The following is a 21,048-nucleotide window of genomic DNA, read 5'->3' on the forward strand; positions in this document are numbered from 1 at the left end:
AATGAGGAATAAAGCATGATACATGCTACAACATGGATGAATATCAAAAACATTCTGCTAAATGAGAGAAGCCAGACACAAAAGATCACATAGTATATAAATCCATTTATATGAAATATCAGAATAGGTAAATCCATAGCAACAGAAAGCAGATTGGTGGTTGCCAGGGGCTAGGGGGAGGGGAAAATGGGACTAAATGCTTAATGAATACAGTTTCCTTTTGAGATGAGTTTCCTTTCAACATTTTGGAACTAGATAGAGGTGATGATTGTACACAACACTGAATTGTTCATTTTAAAATGCTAATTTTGGCCGGGTGCGGTGGCTCACGCCTGTAATCCCAGCACTTTGGGAGGTTGAGGCGGGTGGATCACAAGGTCAGGAGTTCGAGACCAGCCTGGCCAATATGGTGAAACCCCATCTCTCTAAAAAATACAAAAAATTAGCCAGGTGTGGTGGTGGGTGCCTGTAGTCCCAGCTACTCGGGAGGCTGAGGCAGGAGAATCACTTGAACTCAGAAGGCGGAGGTGGCAGTGAGCTGACAGCATATCACTGCACTCCAGCCCAGGCCACAGAGTAAGACTCTGTCTCCAAAAAAAAGTTAATTTTATGTTATGTGAATTCCACTTTGATTAAAGAACAAAACACAGAAGCAATTATTAGCTATTTGGAAAAATTTGAATACTAACTAGATCTTTGATATACTGAAGAATTATCGGTAATTTTTTGGTATAATGATGGTATTGTGGTTATGATTTTTAAGAGTGTTTGGTTTTAGATTAGTATAGTATATAATAGTGGATGAAATTATACCATGTCAGGGATTTGCTTCTAAACAGTCCAGTGTGAGGGGGGCAGGGGAAGTGGGTGGAGGTACAGATGAGCCATGACTTGACTAATTGTTGAAGTGGGTGATAGGGGTTCACTATACTATTTTCTCGACTCTTGTATGTGCTTGAAGTCTTGCCTAATAAAGTTACAAGATTTCCTTTTCAAGCATAATTAAGAAAATCAAAGATTAGGCTACATTGGGCTTATTTAGAAATCTATTAGGTACTTACTCTACTCTGTAAAATTAAATCTTTCATGTATCCGCTGAATCTAAAATGAAAATTGAGGGTGATGGGGTCTGGTAGGGAGCAGGTCCAGAGTGGGCTCTCCCACCCAAAACTGAATGGGGTGTCTGGGGCATCAGGGAGCTCCCTTGCCTGGCCCTCAGTGGCCTGATGGAGTAAGAGGGTTTGGTTGAGTGCTTCAGATCTGATCACTATGGTAGGAGAACAAAAATGCATATTGTGTCACATTGTGTACAGCTCCAAAAAGGGGCACTAGTCATGAGTGTCAAATGTGCGGGGCCACAGAAGTGGGTCTTTCTGCATATGCTAATCACATTTCTGGCCAGCTGCACAAAGATAACGTTCATGCCCAGGAGAGAGAAGATGATGGAAAAGGAGAGGAAAAGGAAGAAGATTATTTTGACAAGGAACTCATTCAATTAATAAAACAACGGAAAGAACAAAGTCGACAAGTAGCAGCCAAGAAGGAAACTCTGATGACAGGTGACCCTAATGGAGCTGAGAACACCAAATTCCTCACCAAGACAGAGAAAGTTACAGTCAGCCAGCGTGGCATCACCCTGGACCTCCACAGCAGGATTGGAATTGGGAAAAAGATGGCTTTAATAATACGTGGAGAAACAGCTTTCTGCATTCTTTGAGGAATAGTGGTGGACCAAAAGGATGTCCTGCGTGGCATTAGGGTGTTGCAGGAGGTTCCTTGACTTGGTTTCACAACCATAGTAATTCTGGAGTTGGTTGGCATTCAAACAGTGGAACAGTAGATTGGAATCATAATGGTACAGGAAGGAATTCCAGTTGGCATTCTGAAGGAACAGGTGGCTTTTCCAGTTGGCATATGAACAACAGTAACAGAAACTAGAAATCCAGTGTATGTAGTAAAAATAATTGCAACTAAAGTGGCCCTGGACACAAATTTCAACGAGGCAGAAACAGAAATTCTGATTGTCAAATGGAAGATGTGACTATGCTGTGAAACAAGAAATATAGTAAGTCAAGCAAATACAATTAAGAGAGATATATTTGGGAGGCCGAGACGGGCGGATCACGAGGTCAGGAGATGGAGACCATCCTGGCTAACACAGTGAAACCCTGTCTCTACTAAAAAAAATACAAAAAAATTGCCGGGCGAGGTGGCAGGCACCTGTAGTCCCAGCTACTTGGGAGGCTGAGGCAGGAGAATGGCATAAACCCGGAAGGCGGAGCTTGCAGTGAGCTGAGATCCGGCCACTGCATTCCAGCCTGGGTGACAGAGCGAGACTCCGCCTCAACAATTTTAAAAAAAAAAAAAAGAGAGAGAGATAATTGGCAGTGGCAAGAAAATGAGAAACTTGGTATGGCTGCCACATATAGAGGTCCTTCTGAAGGATTTACAAGTGATAAATTTCCTTCAGAAGGCTTACTTGACTTCAATTTTGAGCAGCCAGAAAGCCAAACCACTAAACAAACAGATACTGCAACTTCCAAAATTAGTGGAAAGAATGGCAGTGCGGCAAGGGGAAAAGCCTCGTTGCCAGACTCCTTACCCCTCTAAAATAAAAATTAAAAAGAAAAAAGATTTGGTAGTACTCAAGTTGAAGGAAGGAAACATGACAAACTTAGAGGAAGCATAAGGAATTTCATATGTGCTTCTTAGGAAAAATAATTTTGTATTTAAGCCTTTTTTTCCTTTTTAGTTGATACAAAATAATTGTACATATTTGTGTGATACAGAGTGATATTTCCATGTGTGTATACAATGTGTAATGATCAAATCAAGGTAATTAGTGTGTCCAGCACCTCGAACATTTATTATTTATTTGTGTTGTGAACATTCAAAATCCTCTCTTCTGGCTTTATGAAAATATAGAAAGCTGGCTCTTTTAGCTTTTTGTAAATATGCAATAAATTATAGTTAACCATATTACTCTATAGTGCTGCAGAACACCAGAACTCACTGGAACTCATTGATTAAACTGAATATGACTGAGATCTTTTCATGAAATGAGAAGCTATGGATTTAGAATCATTAAACTTTAAGGCTGGGTGGGCCCGTCCAAACCCATCATTTTACTGCTCATTTTACTGCTGGCAAGGCCCAGAAAGGGTTATATGACTTATCAAAACATCTTTTAAAAATAATAAAAGCTGTCTGAGCAAGTGAGCTCACACCTGTAATCCCAACACTTTGGGACATTGAGGATCACTTGAAGCCAGGAGTTCAAGATCATCCTGGACAACACAGTGAGACCCTGTCATTACAAAATTTAAAATTTTTAATAAACAAAAGTTATATTTAAAAACTCAAAGTATGAAAATATAGGGGGCCAGGCACGAGACCTCACACCTGTAATCCCAGCACTTTGGGAGGCCAAGGTGGGCGGATCACCTGAGGTCAGGAGTTTGAGGCCATCCTGGCCAACAAGCCCCATCTCTACTAACAATATAAAAATTAGCCGGGTGTGGTGGTGTGCAGCTGTAATCCCAGTTATTCAGGAGACTGAGGCAGGAGAATCTCTTGAACCTGGGAGGCAGAGGTTGCAGTGAGCCAAGATCGCACCACTGCACTCCAGCCTGGGGCACAGAGCAAGATTCCCTCTCAAAAAAAAAAAAAAAAGAAAGAAAGAAAGAAAAAGAAAATAGGGGAAAAAATAATTCCTGATTCCATAATTCGAACAATTTTAAACTTTCATTAAAATTTTGGGGTGTTTCCTCCCAGCCTTTTTTTTAACTCTTAGGTTTGACTTTTCCTAATATAACTCGAAGCATTTTTACATATTAATGCATAGCCTTAGAAACAATTATTTTAATGGTTGTCTAATGGTTCATGGAGTTGATAATAATTTACTTTTTCATTCTCCTATAATATGGCATTCATATGATTTCCAACTCTTTATGACTACAAATAAAGCTGCTACTAACATATTTATATACAAAACTTAATTATAGTTAGTATTACCATAACCATTATGGTTAGTATTACCATAAAAGTTTTCTCAGAAGATAAAACTTCCTAAAACAGCCTTTTTTTCCTTTGAAAATTTGTTAATGGACAAAATAGAGTTAGATTCTCCATTTCCTTTATGGATCAAGCTATGAACAGTCAAAATGATAAGATGTAGAGGCAGGCTGATGATTGTCTTTCCATTATGAGCCAAACAATCTTTATGTGAGTAGTAGAGGCAGAAAAAACATTTAAACTAAAATTTTACTCTACCTGTTGAAAAGCTTTTTCTGCTTGACGTTCAGCATCAATAACTTGTCTCTCAAGCTGCTGCATCTGTAAAGTGAGGGAAAATATAAATACAAAAATTTATTTTTGAAAAATAAGCCTTTCTGAAAAAGGCTTAAAAAAAATCTCATCATGTCATCATCAGTTTGGATATTTTAAAGTAGTTCACTGGAGATGAGTTAAATACAGTTAGCACATTAAAGGCTCTTTGCATATTTAAAAGTTGATCAAAATGCCAGAGTTTTGGTACTTTTAATACAAGGACTATATATATACCTCAAGAGTATTCATCAGTAAAATTTTCTTCAGTGGATTGTAAACTAAAAATTACTGATTAACACATACTAAGAACAAGAAAATAAATCTAAGAGGAAAGAAAGGCTTCAAATGTCCTATTTGATGGGTTGATGAAAAAGTCATAATGACATCAGGGAAGCGACGTGTTCTCCTAAACTCCGTGGGTGCTATATTTCAATAAAAACTCTGGGTTGTTTTACATTCTTACAGATTGATGGAGAGAGTATAGAAGAGATTCTTTGATTAAACACACAGACACACAAATACTAAAACGAATATTACAAGGAGAATTTTAAAAGCCTTAAGAAGGACCCGATGCTAATCAACATAGGGATGTGTTGTACCAGGGGCTGAATACACTAATCGTGAGGTAAAACTCAATTTTATTCTTTTTGGCTCAGTGCTGATGTCTGGCCCACTTCAGAGCCGTCTGTGACTCGACCTCTGCTCATTTTCAACGTTATTGTTGGTTGGGAGGCCAGGCGCGCAGAACTGCTAGCACACCTCTCACTCGCAGCAGCCCGGACCCCACCCACAGTGCCGGCCGCGTCCGGCTCCTGCCCCGCCCCCTTCTCTACGCCACCGAGAAGCGACCTTCCGCAGCTAGAGTGGCCCAACCGGGAGGGCGGCCGCGAGCTCCGGAAGGCGCGGGACCCCCCCCAGGACCCGGTCCCAGGCTGCCTTTGACCCGAGGGCACTGTCCTCAACGCCTGGAAAATGGTTTCCGCTAGTGGGACATCATTTTTTAAGGGTATGTTGCTTGGGAGCATTTCCTGGGTTTTGATAACTATGTTTGGCCAAATTCACATTCGACACAGAGGTCAAACTGAAGACCACGAGCACCATCACCTTCGTCCAGCTAACAGGAACGATTTCTTAAACACTTCGAAAGTGATACTCGTGGAACTCAGTAAAAGTATTCGTGTTTTCTGTATCATCTTTGGAGAATCCGAAGATAAGAGTTACTGGGCTGTACTGAAAGAGACCTGGACCAAACACTGTGACAAAGCAGAGCTCTACAATACTAAAAATGATAATTTGTTCAATATAGAAAGCAATGACAGGTGGGTACAGATGAGGACCACTTACAAATACGTCTTTGAAAAGTATGGTGACAACTACAACTGGTTCTTTCTTGCACTTCCCACTACGTTTGCCGTCATTGAAAATTTAAAGTATCTTTTGTTTACAAGGGATGCATCCCAACCCTTCTATCTGGGTCACACTGTTGTATCTGGAGACCTCGAATACGTGACTGTGGAAGGAGGGATTGTCTTAAGTACAGAGTCGATGAAAAGACTTAACAGACTTCTCAATAACTCTGAGACCTGTGCAGATCAAAGTGTGATTTGGAAGTTATCTGAAGATAAGCAGCTGGCAATATGCCTGAAATATGCAGGAGTTCATGCAGAAAATGCAGAGGATTATGAAGGAAGAGATGTATTTAATACAAAACCAATCGCACAGCTTATTGAAGAGGCATTGTCTAATAACCCTCAGCAAGTAGTAGAAGGCTGCTGTTCAGATGTGGCTGTTACTTTTAATGGACTGACCCCGCAAAAGATGGAAGTAATGATGTATGGCCTGTACCGGCTCAGGGCATTTGGACACTATTTCAATGACACACTCGTTTTCTTGCCTCCAGTTGGTTCAGAAAATGACTGAGGGCTGGAGAATTATAGACCTGTGCTGTCCAAGAGCACTTGAAATGTGGCTAGTCCAAATTCTGATACAGTGTAAGTGTAAAATACACACTTCATTCAATAATTCATATATTATTTGAAAACAGTATGAAGACATAAAACATCTCATTAGTAATATTTTATATTGACACCACACTGAACTAATGTTTGGGTATTTTGCATTAAATAAAATATACTATTAAAATTAATTTCACCTGCTTTTTAATTTTATTAATGTGTCTATTAGAATATTTTAAGTTACACATGTAGCTTACATATTTCTACTGGTTAATAAAGGTGTAGAACATTTGTTGTCACCATGTATGGCCACATATTTAACTGCCTGTCTACATGGCAGCATTTTTTTTTTTTTTTTTTTTAAATAGAGTCTTGCTTTGTCACCCAGGCTGGAGTGCAGTGGCACAATTTCGGCTCACTGCAACCTCCGCCTCCCAGGTTCAAGTGATTCTCCTGTCTCAGCCTCCTGAGTAGCTGGGACTACAGGTACACAACACCATGCTGAGCTAATTTTTGTATTTTTAGTAGAGATGGCATTTCACCATATTGGTCAGGCTGGTCTCAAACTCCTGACTTCAGGTGATCCACCCGCCTCAGCCTCCCAAAGTGCTGGGATTACAGGTGTGAGTCACCGCACCCAGCCCCATGGCAGCATTTTAAAAGGCAGTTTATTGCAGGGATCTAGATTCTGGAAGAGGTTTCAAATATTTGGATATGTAAATAATACCGTGCAAGTGCATTCTCAGTACCTCATTTAATTTCTGTGAAAATATTTCAAATGTTGAATGAGCAAGTATTGTGGTTTCAAAGCATTTTGTTGAATTACTTGTTTATAGACTATGGCACTATATAGAAGCAACTGGACAAGTATTATGTCTTTTGGATGTCTCTAGAATATTCCCTAAACCAAAAACCAACTAGCAAACACATGCCAATACCACATTCTTCCACTACTGGCAATATGCTGACAATTGTCACTTCTACAATATAACTATATTCTATTTTCAGGGAAATTTGGTTTTTCTGGAGCCTTAGCCTGGATTTTGAATATTGTCAGGATTGCCAGGAGAAACAGAAGAATGCACAAAATTTTGCTAGTGAAAAAAATAGTTTTCTTAAGAGGACTATGCAAATATCTTGTCTGATTTCTCCTCAAATGTTTAGTTTCTAGTGATAACAGGAAGGACAAAAGTCAGCTTGCTTCACTATTACATAACGAATACAGGTCTTTCTACATAGTAGGTATTTAATATATCACAAATTATTGATGAAATGACAAAGCTGTCATGCCTAAAGTACCACGCATATATTAAGGACAGCATCATTATCTTTACCACTGCCAAATAACTTTTTTTCTGCTCCTATGGCACTGACTTCCTATCTTGTACTATCTTCCCAACTACACTGTAAGTTGCTTGAAGGCAGAATCAGGCTCAAAAGTTACTTGCTTTCTTAATGAAAAGGAGGTAATCCTTGAAATATTAATATAGGGAAAATTGGAAAGAATACTGAAATTAAAGGCAAGACCTAAATTGGAACCCAGATTCCAATACTTACTAGCTATGTGATGATGGGTACATTATTTAACTTATCTGAGTCTCTGCTCCCTACCTGCAAAATGATACAACACTTATTTCACAGCATTTATGTGAAGATTAAACAGAAAAGCATCCAACATAGTATCTAATACTTAATAGGTGTACAATGAATATTTACATAGAAATTTTTAAAGCAGCCTATTTCTACCATATATATGTGTTATTTTTATGAATAATTTTAGGAAACTCTACTATTCACCAATAGTTTGCCACTGGATTCTAAAATTCTTGTGTATAAAATGTGGATAATATAACCTGTTCTAACTACTTTACAGGATGTTATAGGGATAAAAATAAGAAAATATATTCAAGCAATGTGAAAAGCTGGTGGTATCTCATTTATTTAAAAATATTATGGTAGCAGTTGTACTGTTATAATTTGAATGATAAAACTAAAAGTCACAAATGTCCAAAAACAGGATTATGCAAATATATAAATAATGGTACATCCATACAGTTAGATACCATACAGTCATTACAAATTTACATGGATGGAGGAAATGATATATTTGTCTCAATATAACACAGGAGGAAAGAAGTAGGTCAGGGTGTAGATGAAACAGGATTGGCCCTGAGTTGACAACCATGAAAGCTGGGTGATGTGTACATGAGGGTCCATTATAACATTCTGCTTACTGTTGTATGTTTGAAAATCTCTCTAATAAAAAGTTTTAAATATATTTGAGAAGATATAAATGACATTTTAAAAAATAAGTGTAAATGATATATAAAATGATATTATACATAAATGATATACTGAGGAAAAAGGGACTGCAAAGCAGTAATGAATGTTGCAATCAAATTTTTGTTAAAATGTTATGTGTGCCTGTTTTTATGGAATTAAAAAGGAGTTGTCTATATCTAAGTGACAGGATTGTGGATAAAGTAGTTTGTATCATACATGATGAGGCACCACAGGGAGTTTTATGGAGCTGAAAAAAGTAAGAGAATAATGGCAGGGAGGAAAAAAAAAAAAGGGTGTTAGAACCTTGCATTAGAAATAGTAGCCAATTGTCAATCAAAGGTAATTCTGCTCCCTTAGAGGGAATGAGTAGAAAATTAAGAGGAAGATTTTCAAATGACCTGTGAAATTAGAGAGGCTATATATAAATGTACATAGAAAAAGGGTTCAAATGCTGAAGTGGAATCAAACTAGGTAACAACTGGTGATGACGCCACTGCTAATCAGGAGGTCATTAGTGACTTTTGTGATTCCAGCTGCACTGTGGAGAAGTGAGGGCATAAGCTGAAATGCAAGAGTCTGAATGAATTAAAATCATTAGGAAGAGCAAATTAAACCTAAAGCCAACAGAAATTTAAAAACTAATAATAAAGATTAGAGGAGAAATTAATAAAATTAAAAACATAAAAACAGAGAAAAATCAATAAAACAAGCTGGTTCTTTAAAAATATCAATACAATTGATAACTCTCTAACCAGACTAATAAAGCAAAAAAGAAAACAGACACAAATTATCAGTATCAGTAATGTAAAGGGAGACATCACCACAGACCCCACAGATGCTAATGAAATAACAATATTATGAACTACTTCATGCTCATAAATTGAATAAAATAGCAAAGCTCATTTAAGAAGAAATAAGTTAGCTTAATAGCCCAATGTCTATTAAATAAATCACACTTGTAGTTAAAAACTTTCCCACAAAGGAAACTCCAGGACTGGACGGTTTCACTTGTGAATTCTACCCAAAAAAAGTATGGAAGAATGAATAGAAACTCAACAAAAACTCTTCCAGAACATAAGAGAAGGGAATGCTTCCTAACACATTTTATAAGGCCAGTATTGCCAAAACTAGAAAAAGATTAGACTAATATCCTTGTGAATACAGATGCAAAAATCTTTAACAAAATATCAGCAAATCCAATCTAAACATACACAATAAAGATAATATGTCATGATTAAGTGGGGTTTATCCTAGGAATGCAAGGTTGTTTTAACATTTGAAAAATAAACCAATGTAGTTCATCATGTCAAGAGGCTAGAAAAGAAATATCATTTCAATAGACGAAGAAAAATCATCTGACAAAATTCAACATCCATTCACAATAAAAATCTCAACAAACTAAAAATATAAGGAATTTCTGATACCTAATAAAAGGTATCTACAAAAAAACCTATAACTAACATCATACTTAATGGGAAAGACTGAATGCTTTCCCCGACAAGAATATCATTTTACCACTTTTACTCAAGGTTTTACTGCAGGTGCTAACCAATGTAATAGCCAAGAAAGAAACATAAAAAGCGTATATATTGGAATGGAAGAAATAATTCAATATTTATTCACAGATGACATGACTATCTGCACATAAAGTCCCAAATAATCTACAAAAGAACTAATGAATGAGTTTATTAAGGTCATAGGATACAAGGTCAATATACAAAAATCTGCTGTATTTCTATATAAGAGCCATAAACGTCCAGGCGTGGTGGCTCACGCCTATAATCCCAGCACTTTGGGAGGCCGAGGTGGGTGGATCACCTAAGGTCAGTTCTAGACCAGCCTGGCCAACATGGTAAAACCCTGTCTCTACTGAAAATACAAAAATTAGCTGGGCATGGTGGCAGATGCCTATAATCCCAGCTAGTCGGGGGCAGAGGCAGGAGAATCGCTTGAACCCGGGAGGCAGAAGTTGCAGTGAGCCAAGATCGTGCCATTGCACTCCAGCCTGGGGGACAAGAGCGACATTTCGTCTCAAAAAAAAAAAAAGGTTAAAAAAAAATAAGAGCAATAAACAGTTGAAATTAGAATTTAAACAACAGTAGCATTTACAAAAGTATCAAAACCATAAAATACTTAGGTACGAATGTAACAAAATAAGCACAATATTTGTATGCTGAAAACCACAATATACTGATTAGGAAAATTAAAGAAGAGCTAAATAAATGGAGAGTTAAACTATGAGTCAGAAGACTCGATATTATTGTCAGTTCTCGTCCAGTTGACCTATAGATTCCACCCAGTCTAATCAAAATCCTAGCAGGCCTTTCTGCACAAATTAAGAAGAAGAATCTGAAATTGGCATAGAAATGCACAGGACCTAGAATCGCCTAAACAACTTAGAAAAAAAAAATAGAATATTTATAATACCTGACATCAAGACTTATAAAATTGCAATAGTAGTCAAAAGAATGATATTTGGGTAAAAACAGACATATTAGATGAATAGAACAAAATAGAGTTCAGAAATATACTTTAAAATATGCAATTTTTTCCCCAATTTTTATTGGTTTACTCTATCTTCAATGTCAGATCATATAGCCATCACATACTACAATCTCCCTAGTTACTCTAGTTGTCTGAACCTCATTCTCTAAATTTCTTAGGGAGAACTCCTAGGAACAATATTTTCTGAGTTCTTGAACTGCTAATAGCTGCTTCCTATGCCCTTTATAGTTGAAAGCCAGTTCTGCTTGACACAAAATCCTTGGATCATATGTGCTTTCCTTGATATCTGAAACATGGTATTCCATGTTCTCCTGGCATAAAGCATTACTATCAGTGTAACAACATAATTTTATTCTCCTAATGATATAAAGGTCATGTTTTTATTTTTGCCTAAATACCTAAAGAATGTTTTCTTTTTCTTTAACATTCAGTATTTTGATGAAAAATATGCCTTGAAGTAGGTCATTCTAGGTTAATGTTCTCAGCCACATGATCCCCTATTTCAATATGCAACATTTTGCTTTTTTAAGTTTCTGTAAACTTTTCTTAAATTATACTGTTTGCATTTGTTTCATTCCCTTGTTTTGATTTTTTTCTTCAGGGGCTTCTTTTATCTGTATATTGTATCTTCTTTGCTTATCTTTAATACTAGTCATTATTTCAAATCCTTTTTACCTTTCCTCACTTTGATGTTTAAAAGTTTCTGGGAGACTGAGACATGAGAATCACTCAAACCCAGGAGGTGGAGGTTGCAGTGAGCTGAGATCACACCACTGCATTCTAGCCTGGGCAACAGAGTGAGACTCCGTCTCAAAAAAAAAAAAAAAAAAAAAGTTTCTTCCTTTTCACCTTGATTTCTCATTAAAGCATTATGTGTTGAGTTTATCAATTCTTTTGCTGACCCAGAAGTTCTACTTAAGAGAAATAAAGAATACAGCTAAATGATAGAGGCCATTCACTAAAAACTATACACCTTATGTCATACTGATGCTCTAAAATAGGCAAAACTAAAGGTCCAGAAACTATATCAGTGATTGCCAGGGCTTAGAGTTTGAGAAGAAGACAGACTGTTAAGGCATAGGAGGGAAATTTCTGAGGTGATGGAAATAGTGTGTATGCTGATTGTGGTAGTGGTTACGGAATCGTGTATATTTGCCAAAACTCTGAACTAAACACCCAAAAGGGTGACTTTTACATATGTACTCAATTAACTTGACCAAAAATTTTTTTTTAAAAGTACGTTGCAGGCCAGGCACAGTGGCTCACACCTGTAATCCCAGCACTTTGGGAGGCCAAGGTGGGTGGATCACTTGAGGTCAGGAGTTCGAGACCAGCCTGGCCAACAGGGTGAAACACTGTCTCTACTAAAAACATAAAAATTACCTGAGTGTGGTGGTGCGTGCCTGTAGTCCCAGCTACTTGGGAGGCTGAAGCAGAAGAATCACTTGAACCTGGGAGGCAGAGGTTGCCAGTGAGCCCAGATCACACCACTGCACTCCAATGCAGTGAGAGTCTGTCTCAAAAAAACAAAAACAAAAAAAAGTACCTTGCAACCCCAAATTCCAAAACATACAAAGAAAACTAAGAAATACAGATAACAGTATCAATGGTCAAAAGACCAATTTAGTCTGGTAAAATAAAAATGATAACACCATGTGAAAGACTTTAGATTTCTTATGTTTAGGATTGTCAAAGAGATGAAATGAGAATGACATCTATTTTTTAAAAGACAAGAATTGAAAAAAAGAAGAAAAACAGCAGGAAGGTATTAAACAAGAACAAGCAGGCAGGAAAATAAACCAGCTTAAAGTCTTGGCCAGGCTTGGTGGCTCACGCCTGTAATCCCAACATTTTGGGAGGCTGAAGCAGGTGGATGGCTTGAGCCCAGGAGTTCGAGACCAGCCTGGGCAACATGGCAAAAACATCACTTCTACCAAAAAAAAAAAAATACAAAAATTAGCCAGGCATGGTGGCATGCACCTGTATTCCCAGCTACTCAGGAGACTGAGGTGGGAGGATCGCTTCAGCCCAGGAGGTCAAGGCTGCAGTGAGATGAGATCAAGTTACTGCACTCAGGCCCAGGCAACAGAGTGAGACTCTGTTTCAAAAAAAGAAAAAAAAGTATTAAAAATTTAGAAATACACAGTCACTGAAAGAGAAAAAACTCAATAGATGGTTCAGTAGCCAGCTTCTAAATGGCTCTCAACGATCCTCACCTTCTGGTAATCACACCCATGTGTAGTTTTTTCCTTCACAACATAGGGCTGACCTTTGCAACCAACAGGATATTGTGGAAATGATGAAGTATGACTTCTGAGGGTAGGTCATAAAACGCACTGCATCTTCCACCTTGCATTCTCTTGGATGACTTGCTCTGGGGGAAGCCAGCCACCATGCTGTGAGAACCCTCAAGCAGTCCTGTGGAGACATCCATACACTTAGGGACTGAGGCTTCCTACCAACAGCCAATACCAATTTGCCAACAACCATTTTGGTGAACCACTGAAAGTGAACCCTCCAGCTCCAGTCAAGCCTTCAGATTACTACATCCCAGACCAACATTTTGATTGCAACCTCATCGAAGACATAAGCTAAGTCGCTCCCAAATTTCTAATCCGTAGAAACTGTGCAAGATAATAAATGTTTATAGTTGTTTTAAGCCATGAAATTTTGGGGTTGTTAATACAGCAATAGATAATACAGATGAAGTAAACTCTACTCTGAACACAGGAGAAGAGAGGGCTCATAACATGAAAAATTGTACAAAGAATTCACGTATTATTTAATACATATGAATGTGAAAAATATAAATTACCAGATTTAAGAGATATACAGAGACTTCAAAGTAATGGGAAGAAGCAGAAGAAAAAAAGTGAGCAAATAGGAATAGCACAATTATGCTGAAAGATAAAAGTACACTCCCTGTACAATGCCGAATAATTGCCTAAGGCCTGTATGTTTTATTTTAAAAAATGAAATGAAAGCTCAAGATAGTAATACAAAGGAAGATGAAGAAATATTCAATGGGTAGTCGAATAATGTGAAGATCACTGTTCAGAAGACAGAAAATGATATTGTATTAACTTTAGCTTCTGCAAGGACAATTTATATATGTATGTGTTATAATTTAAACTGTAGGCACAATTGTAGACATGGAAGAAGGAGGGCAAAACAGTGTTTACCCTTAAAATTTTAAGACACACCTGTAATATAAATTATTATCTGCCCTACCCTACACCAGTCTGCCCAGTGTCTATCAATGCTGCAGATACTGGGAATACATTTAGAGATCATCTTCTGCAGAGGTGGGTCCACCCTCTTGAAGTACAGACAGACCTGCATGGTGCACTACATGTGAAACTTGAAAACAATTCAATTTCTCAATAGACAGAAACAAGTTTATGTTAGACAACCAGAAGGTGATCCAGTAACTCCTATCCCACGTGCTGTTTTTCCATGGGATGTCCTCCATCAACAGATAGAGAATATTTCCCCTTCCCTTAACACTGGGCCACCCTGTGATGGGCTTTGGTTGTTAGAGTGCTTTGTACCTTTTGAGACTGGGCCTGAAGAGATTTGCAGCTTCCACTTGCTGTTTCTTGGAGCCCTCAATCACCATGGAAAAAGATCTGGCTGCCTTGGGATTGGTTTAGCAGGGTGGCTAGGATAGTTTCCAGTTGTTTCACCACTCCCAGCTGAGGCATCAGATATGTGAGTGAAATCAAGGTGTGGCGGCGTGCGCCTGTAATCCCAACTTCTTGGAAACACCTGTAATCCCAACTACTTGGAAGGCAGAGACAGGAGGCCAGGAGACCTAGACATCCAAGTGAATTCATCTTGGATATCCAGACCCAGCTGTCCCAGCACCCGCAGTGAGTCCACCCTCCAGCTGATTTGCCAACTGAATGCAGTCACATGAGTGATCCCATTCCACGCCAAACAGAGTAAAAGAACCACCAACAGAATCACGAACAAATAAAATGATTGTTAATTGAAGCCACTAAGGATTTTTTGTTTTGTTTTGTTTGTTTGTTTGTTTGTTTTTTGACATGGAGTTTCCCTCTTGTTGCTCAGGATAGAATGCAGTGGCATGATCTCGGCTCACTGCAACCTCTGCCTCCTGGGCTCAAGCGATTCTCCTGCCTCAGCCTCCCAAGTAGCTGGGATTACAGGTACTTGCCACCATGCCTGGCTAATTCTTTGTATTTTTAGTAGAGACAGGGTTTCACCATGTTGGCCAGGCTGGTCTCAAACTCCTGACCTCAGGTGATCCACCCGCCTCAGCCTTCCGCAGTGCTGGGATTATGGGCGTGAGCTACCGCACCCAGCCCACTACGGTTTTCTTTAATGGACAAAAATTGTATATATTTATTGTGTACAACACGATGTTTTTAAATATGTATACATCGTGGAATGGCTAAATCAATAAAGCTGCTAAGTTTTGAAGTAGTTTTTTATGCAGCAATAGATAACCCCAAGGTTACCCTGTTATGTGTCGACCTGTAAAGATAATCCTCTGACTATTCCTGTGATCATCTATCTGGTCATCATTCCACTGGAAGCCACTCTCATTTTGACATGCAGCTTCTAGGAATATCTTCTCTTAGCTCTCAGTCCTTGGATGTGAAATGGAGAAATTCAGTGTCTCAGCTTCAAGAAGTATACTCAAGAAGTATACTCATAAAAAGTACAGAGCGGCCGTACGCAGTGGCTCACGCCTATAATCCTAGCACTTTGGAAGGCCGAGGTGGGAGGATCACGAGATCAGGAGATCGATACTATCCTGGCTAACACGGTGAAACCCCATCTCTACTAAAAAACCGCAAAAAAATTCGCTGTGCGTGGTGGCGGGTGCCTGTAGTCCCAGCTACTCATGAGGCTGAGGCAGGAGAATGGCCCCAGGAGGTGGAGCTTTCAGTGAGCAGAGATCGCGCCGCTGCACTCCAGCCTGGGCGACAGAGCGAGACTCCATCTCAAAAAAAAAAAAAAAAAAAAAAGTACAGAGCTTTTCCTAACTTTCCATTCCACAAACTATATAAACATATGCCAAAAATAAATGTATTACACAGATTTGTTTTCAAGTAAAAAAAAAAAAAAAAGTCCATTTAAATCGTTAAGATAGGCTGGGCACAGTGACTCATGCCCACAATCCCAGCACTTTGGGAGGCTGAGGCGGGCAGATCACTTGCGGTCAGGAGTTTGAGACCGGCCTGGCCAACATGGCAAAATTCCATCTCTACCAAAAATACAAAAATTAGCCGACATGGTGGCACACGCCTATAGTCCCAGCTACTCAGGAGGCTGAGGCATGAGAATCACTTGAACCCAGGAGGCGGAGGTTGCAGTGTGCCCATATCATGCCACTGCACTCCAGCCTGGGTAATACAGCGAGACTCTATCCCCCACCCCCCCAAAAAAAACAAAAAAAAATCACTAAGATACATTCCAAATTAAATAGATGATAAAGTATTAATGGTACAATGATAAGTTAACCTTCAGAGAAAGATTTTTCTGAACAAAGAATGTGTATTTTTTCCTTTTCATGAAAATGCATCTAATATTACAAATTAAAAGTCTGCTCCTGTTGCAAAGCTCAAGAGGTTGTTGAGGGCTGAATTACTCTCCAAGACGAAAAATCTCATTCAGTTGTAATAATCATCCTACTCCAAGTGTTATTTCCAACCCGTCTCCACACCACCTTAGGCTTTCAAAGTAGGTCGTTTTGTGGCAATGTTGGAAAAACCACTAGTTTTCTCTAGGACAAGGTGAGGCATCTGAAGTCTTTCTGGTTACCTGCCATTTTACGGTTTCTAATGGATTCACATAGCATTTAGCATCTTCCATTGTCCATCAAAGATACATAATTACCTACATTTCAAGAGTTTCCTGAAAGTTTAAATTGAAGGTGCTGGTTTGTGTTCTAGAAAATGCCTAGTTTCTAAAGTGTTATCTAAAGAAAAATCAATCCCAGCTATTGTAAGGATTTCAGCAGTTCCTGGTTTTGATACCTTGCTCTCCACTGCTCTTGATTTCCTCACCTTTCCTTCACCAAATCCCCCACCACTACACTACCCTATACAGATTTGTTTTTTAATCATCCCCCACGTTTCCTTGCCGCATTCCAGTTTGAAGTTCTATTATAATGTTATAAAGTATTTGTGCGAGCCTTCCCCCCCGCCCCCCAGGCATCATATCATAGCACTGCAGCCCGGAATTTCCGGGTTCAGGCGATCCTCTTGCCTCAGCCTCCCGAGTAGATGGGGCTACAGGTGTGCACACCACACCTGGCTAATTTTGATTTCTTTATTTTAATTTTTTTGAGACAGAGCCTCACTCTGTTGCCAGGCTGGAGTGCAGTGGCACGATCTTGGCTGGCTCACTGCAACCTCCATCTCCCAGGTTCAAGCAATTCCCCCACCTCAGCCTCCTGAGTAGCTGGGACTACTGGCATGTGCCACTACACCTGACTAATTTTTGTATTTTTAGTAGAGACGGGGTTTTGCCATGTTGTCCAGGCTAGTCTCGAACTCCTGATCTCAAGTGATCTGCCCACCTCAGCTTCCCAAAGTGCTGGGATTACAGGCGTGAGCCACCACGCCCAGCCTATTTTTTAATTTTTTGGTAGAGATGGGGGGGGATCTTACTATGTTGCCCAGGCTGGTCTTGAACTCTTGGCCTCGAGCAATCATCCCACCTTGGCCTTCCAAAGCACTTGGATTATAGACACGAGCCACTGTGCCAGTCAATGCTGGCAACTAAAAAAAAAAAAAAAAAAAAAAAAAAAAAAGTTAAGGGGACAAGAGTTTTAAGTGGTTACACTTAACAGAAATTCAGTGTATAACAGTCATCATCTGGCCAGGCGCGGTGGCTCACGCCTGTAATCACAGCACGTTGGGAGGCCAAGGCAGGCGGATCACGAGGTTAGGAAATCGAGACTATCCTGACTAAGACAGTGAAACCCCGTCTCTACTAAAAATATAAAAAATTAGCCAGGCATGGTGGCGGGCACCTGTAGTCCCAGCTACTCGGGAGGCTGAGGCAGGAGAATGGTGTGAACACGGGAGGCAGAGCTTGCAGTGAACCGAGATCACGCCACTGCACTCCAGCCTGGGCGACACAGTGAGACTCAGTCTCAAAAAAAAAAAAGAAAAAGTCATCATCTCTGTTAATTCCTAGACTGGTATAAATTTTGTTGCTATTCTGATTGCTGTTTTCATCTCTATTATGCTTTTTTAAAGTCAGTTGCTATTGGCATATAGAAATATGGTTTGTTTTTGTTTTTTGTTTTGAGCATGCCAATCTTATATGCAGGAGGCAAAAGCCGCAGTGAGATGAGATTGCGCGCCACTGCACTCCAGCCTGGACAAAAGCAAGACTCTGCCTCAAAAAAAAAAAAAAAAAAAAGAAAGAAAGAAAAGAAAAAAGAAAAAGAAATTCAATCTAGAGCTTCCAAAAATGCCAGGAGGGAAGAAGGATGGAAACAGGGAGAGATAAAGAAAACTTGATCAACATGACATACAGAAAATAGAATGCATTTATTTTGATTTCAGATATATTTAAAGATATTATTTCCGTAGTTGGATAAAGAAATCTGGCTACACACTATTTAAAAGAGCATAATTTTGCCAGGCATGGTAGCTCACGCCTGTGATCTCAGCACTTTGCAAGGCCAAAGCAGGCAGATGGCTTGAGCTCACAAGTTCGAGACAAGTCTGGCCAATATGGCAAATTCCCATCTCTACCAAAAAAAACAAAAACCAATACAAAGATTAACTGGGCATGGTGGTATGCACTTACAGTCCCAGCTACTCAAGAGGCTGAGGTAGGAGGATAGCTTGAGCTTGGAGAGGCAGAGGTTGCAGTGAGCTGAGATCTCACCACTGCACTCCAGCCTGGGTGGTAGAGCTAGTCCTTGTCTCAAAAAACCAAAAAGCATATTTAAAACATTTCACTATGAGGTTGAAATTAAAGAGACAGAAAAATAGACCCAAATATTAATTTAAAACAATATTAAAACCAGACAAAACTAGCAATAAAGAGAATCAATAATTATAAATGAAGTAATTCATCAAGAAGATATAACAATCCTGATCCCAAGCACATCTAACATCAAAATATATGTGGCAAATGCTTTGTGACGCATTCTGAAAACTCACAATTGTTATTTTGTTTAGATAATTATTTCCATGGAAACATCCTATTAACATTTCCCCTGAGAAAACTAAACAAGCCCATTTACTTCGCAACTGGATTTACTTTGTGTTTGTTTTTATGTTTCTCAAAGCCTTACTGAATAACATAAAGAAGGCCGGGCGCGGTGGCTCATGCCTGAAATCCCAGCACTTGGGAGGCCAAGGCAGGCAGATCACAAGGTTAAGAGATCATGACCATCCTGGCCAACATGGTGAAACTCCATCTCTACTAAAAATACAAAAAAATTAGCTGGATGTGGTGGTGCACACCTGTAGTCCCAGCTACTCAGGAGGCTCAACTGGCTCCCCTCTCTGCCTGGGCACAGCTGACGTCTTGGGGAGACCCCTCAACTTTCTCCCCTATAGAATCTCCTGTTTCCTGTATCCCATGCCTTCCTTGTTCTTGGTTTACTTCCTCCTTTTAATAAAGCACTCCCTTTGGGGAGTCCTCAGAGAAGTTACATGGGACCTTGAATGTCTTCAAAATATCTTCATTCTACCTTCAAATAAAATTCATAATTGGCCTCGGTACAGAATTCTGGGTTTGATATAATTTTCCTTCAGAATTTTGAAGACATTGTTTCATTATCTTCTAATCTCTAGTGGTGCATTTGAAAGGTCTGAAGCCATTTCAATTCCTGAGGCTTTGTATGTGACCTGTTTTTTCTCTCTGAAAGTTTTGCAGAATCTTTTCTTTGATCTCTATATTCTAAACGTTCATTATGATGTACCTTGAGGTGGAAATTATGTTAATCTGTTATGGTAGGTGCTTGATAGACACTTTCAACTTGGAATCTTGTATGCTTCAATTCTAGGAAACTTTCTTGTATTGTTTCATTTATTTTCTCCCCTCTAGTCTTCCTATTACTTGGATCTTGGACATATTGAACTGGACCTCTAAATTTCTCATCTTTTCTCTCCTGTTTTCCATCTCTTTAGTGTTTTGCTTTACTTCCCAGGAACTTTCCCTAAGTTTATATTTCAACCCTGCTCTTAAGTTTGCCATTTTTTTCTACGATGTTTTTGGTTTTCTAAAAGCCCTTATTTATTCTCTGAATACTCCCTGTTTCTTGGATGCACTATCCTTTCCTTTCTCTCTGAGAATATTCAATGATAGAGTTTTGCTCATTTTGTTTTGCTTACTTTTCCCCATATAGGCAATGCTGGTTTTTTCTGATTGTGCCCTATCTTTCATGGTAGAGGCTTTCTTCAGACGTCCAGTCACCTATGATGTGCTACTTAGGTTAAAAAGCTGACTAAAAACTTCAGGATGCTCCCTGATGGGAAACTACTGATGTCAGCATCCCTGTTTCTTTCCTCCTGGACTCATGGAGTCCCTAGAGACTTCTATCTCCTCCTGTAGAATAAAGGGTGGCTGCTAGCATTTTAGGAGCCAAGTGGGATAAAGGAGGTTGGGGGTGAAGGGTCAGCTTACCATTAAATATGCATACAGTCAATTAATCCCCCTATTTTTAGTGTAGCAGAGTTCTGGGTAGCATAGCCTAGAATAAGGCTTGGAGAATAAGTCTTGAGCTTCTCCTCCTAAGGGCCAAATGCCCTGCAGAGCCCTGCAAAGACCTAGAGATGGAGTGATATGTCGGACTGAAAACAGTAGGTATTAATGGAAAAATCTGTGGCCCTTAGAGTCAACTAATTCCTTGAAACCTTCTCTCTTTTCCCCATCTGCCAAATGTCTAGCAGCTAAGCATTTACTTCCTGCTAAAAAAATGGAAAAGTTCTTCTCTTACGAAATTGAATAAATGAACTGGAGTGCACTAGTCCAA

At 39.2% G+C, this 21,048-nt stretch overlaps 2 protein-coding genes and 1 pseudogene across 13 annotated transcripts in view; 2 read left to right on the forward strand and 1 right to left on the reverse strand.

The window, feature by feature from the left end:
* PLEKHH2 (pleckstrin homology, MyTH4 and FERM domain containing H2) overlaps positions 1-21,048 on the reverse strand; it is a 124,200-nt gene that overhangs the window by 87,926 nt on the left and 15,226 nt on the right. For 9 of the 12 annotated variants that reach the window (XR_012422426.1, XR_012422427.1, XR_012422428.1 and 6 more), the window contains one exon: positions 4,273-4,335. Coding sequence is in view for 9 of the 12 variants with exons in the window: in XM_074011877.1 (XP_073867978.1) it covers positions 4,273-4,335 (63 nt within the window). In the remaining 3 variants the exon portion in view is untranslated. Of the gene's footprint in view, positions 1-4,272; positions 4,336-13,288; positions 13,491-21,048 lie in introns of all 12 variants that reach the window. The other 3 variants (XM_074011878.1, XM_074011874.1, XM_074011875.1) reach the window with 1 other exon arrangement.
* LOC135966928 (zinc finger protein 106 pseudogene) lies at positions 1,145-2,088 on the forward strand (annotated as a pseudogene).
* On the forward strand, positions 5,169-6,475 carry C1GALT1C1L (C1GALT1 specific chaperone 1 like). The gene has a single exon (XM_045369421.2). It carries the CDS (start codon positions 5,302-5,304, stop codon positions 6,247-6,249), a length of 948 nt encoding a protein of 315 aa, XP_045225356.2. The 5' UTR covers positions 5,169-5,301; the 3' UTR covers positions 6,250-6,475.

Source organism: Macaca fascicularis, chromosome 13 (genome assembly GCF_037993035.2).
Source record: "Macaca fascicularis isolate 582-1 chromosome 13, T2T-MFA8v1.1".
Classification (NCBI taxonomy): domain Eukaryota; kingdom Metazoa; phylum Chordata; class Mammalia; order Primates; family Cercopithecidae; genus Macaca; species Macaca fascicularis.

Coding starts and splice junctions, on each gene's coding strand:
- C1GALT1C1L (XM_045369421.2), top strand. CDS start 5,302: ATGGTTTCCGCTAGTGGGACATCATTTTTTAAGGGTATGTTGCTTGGG.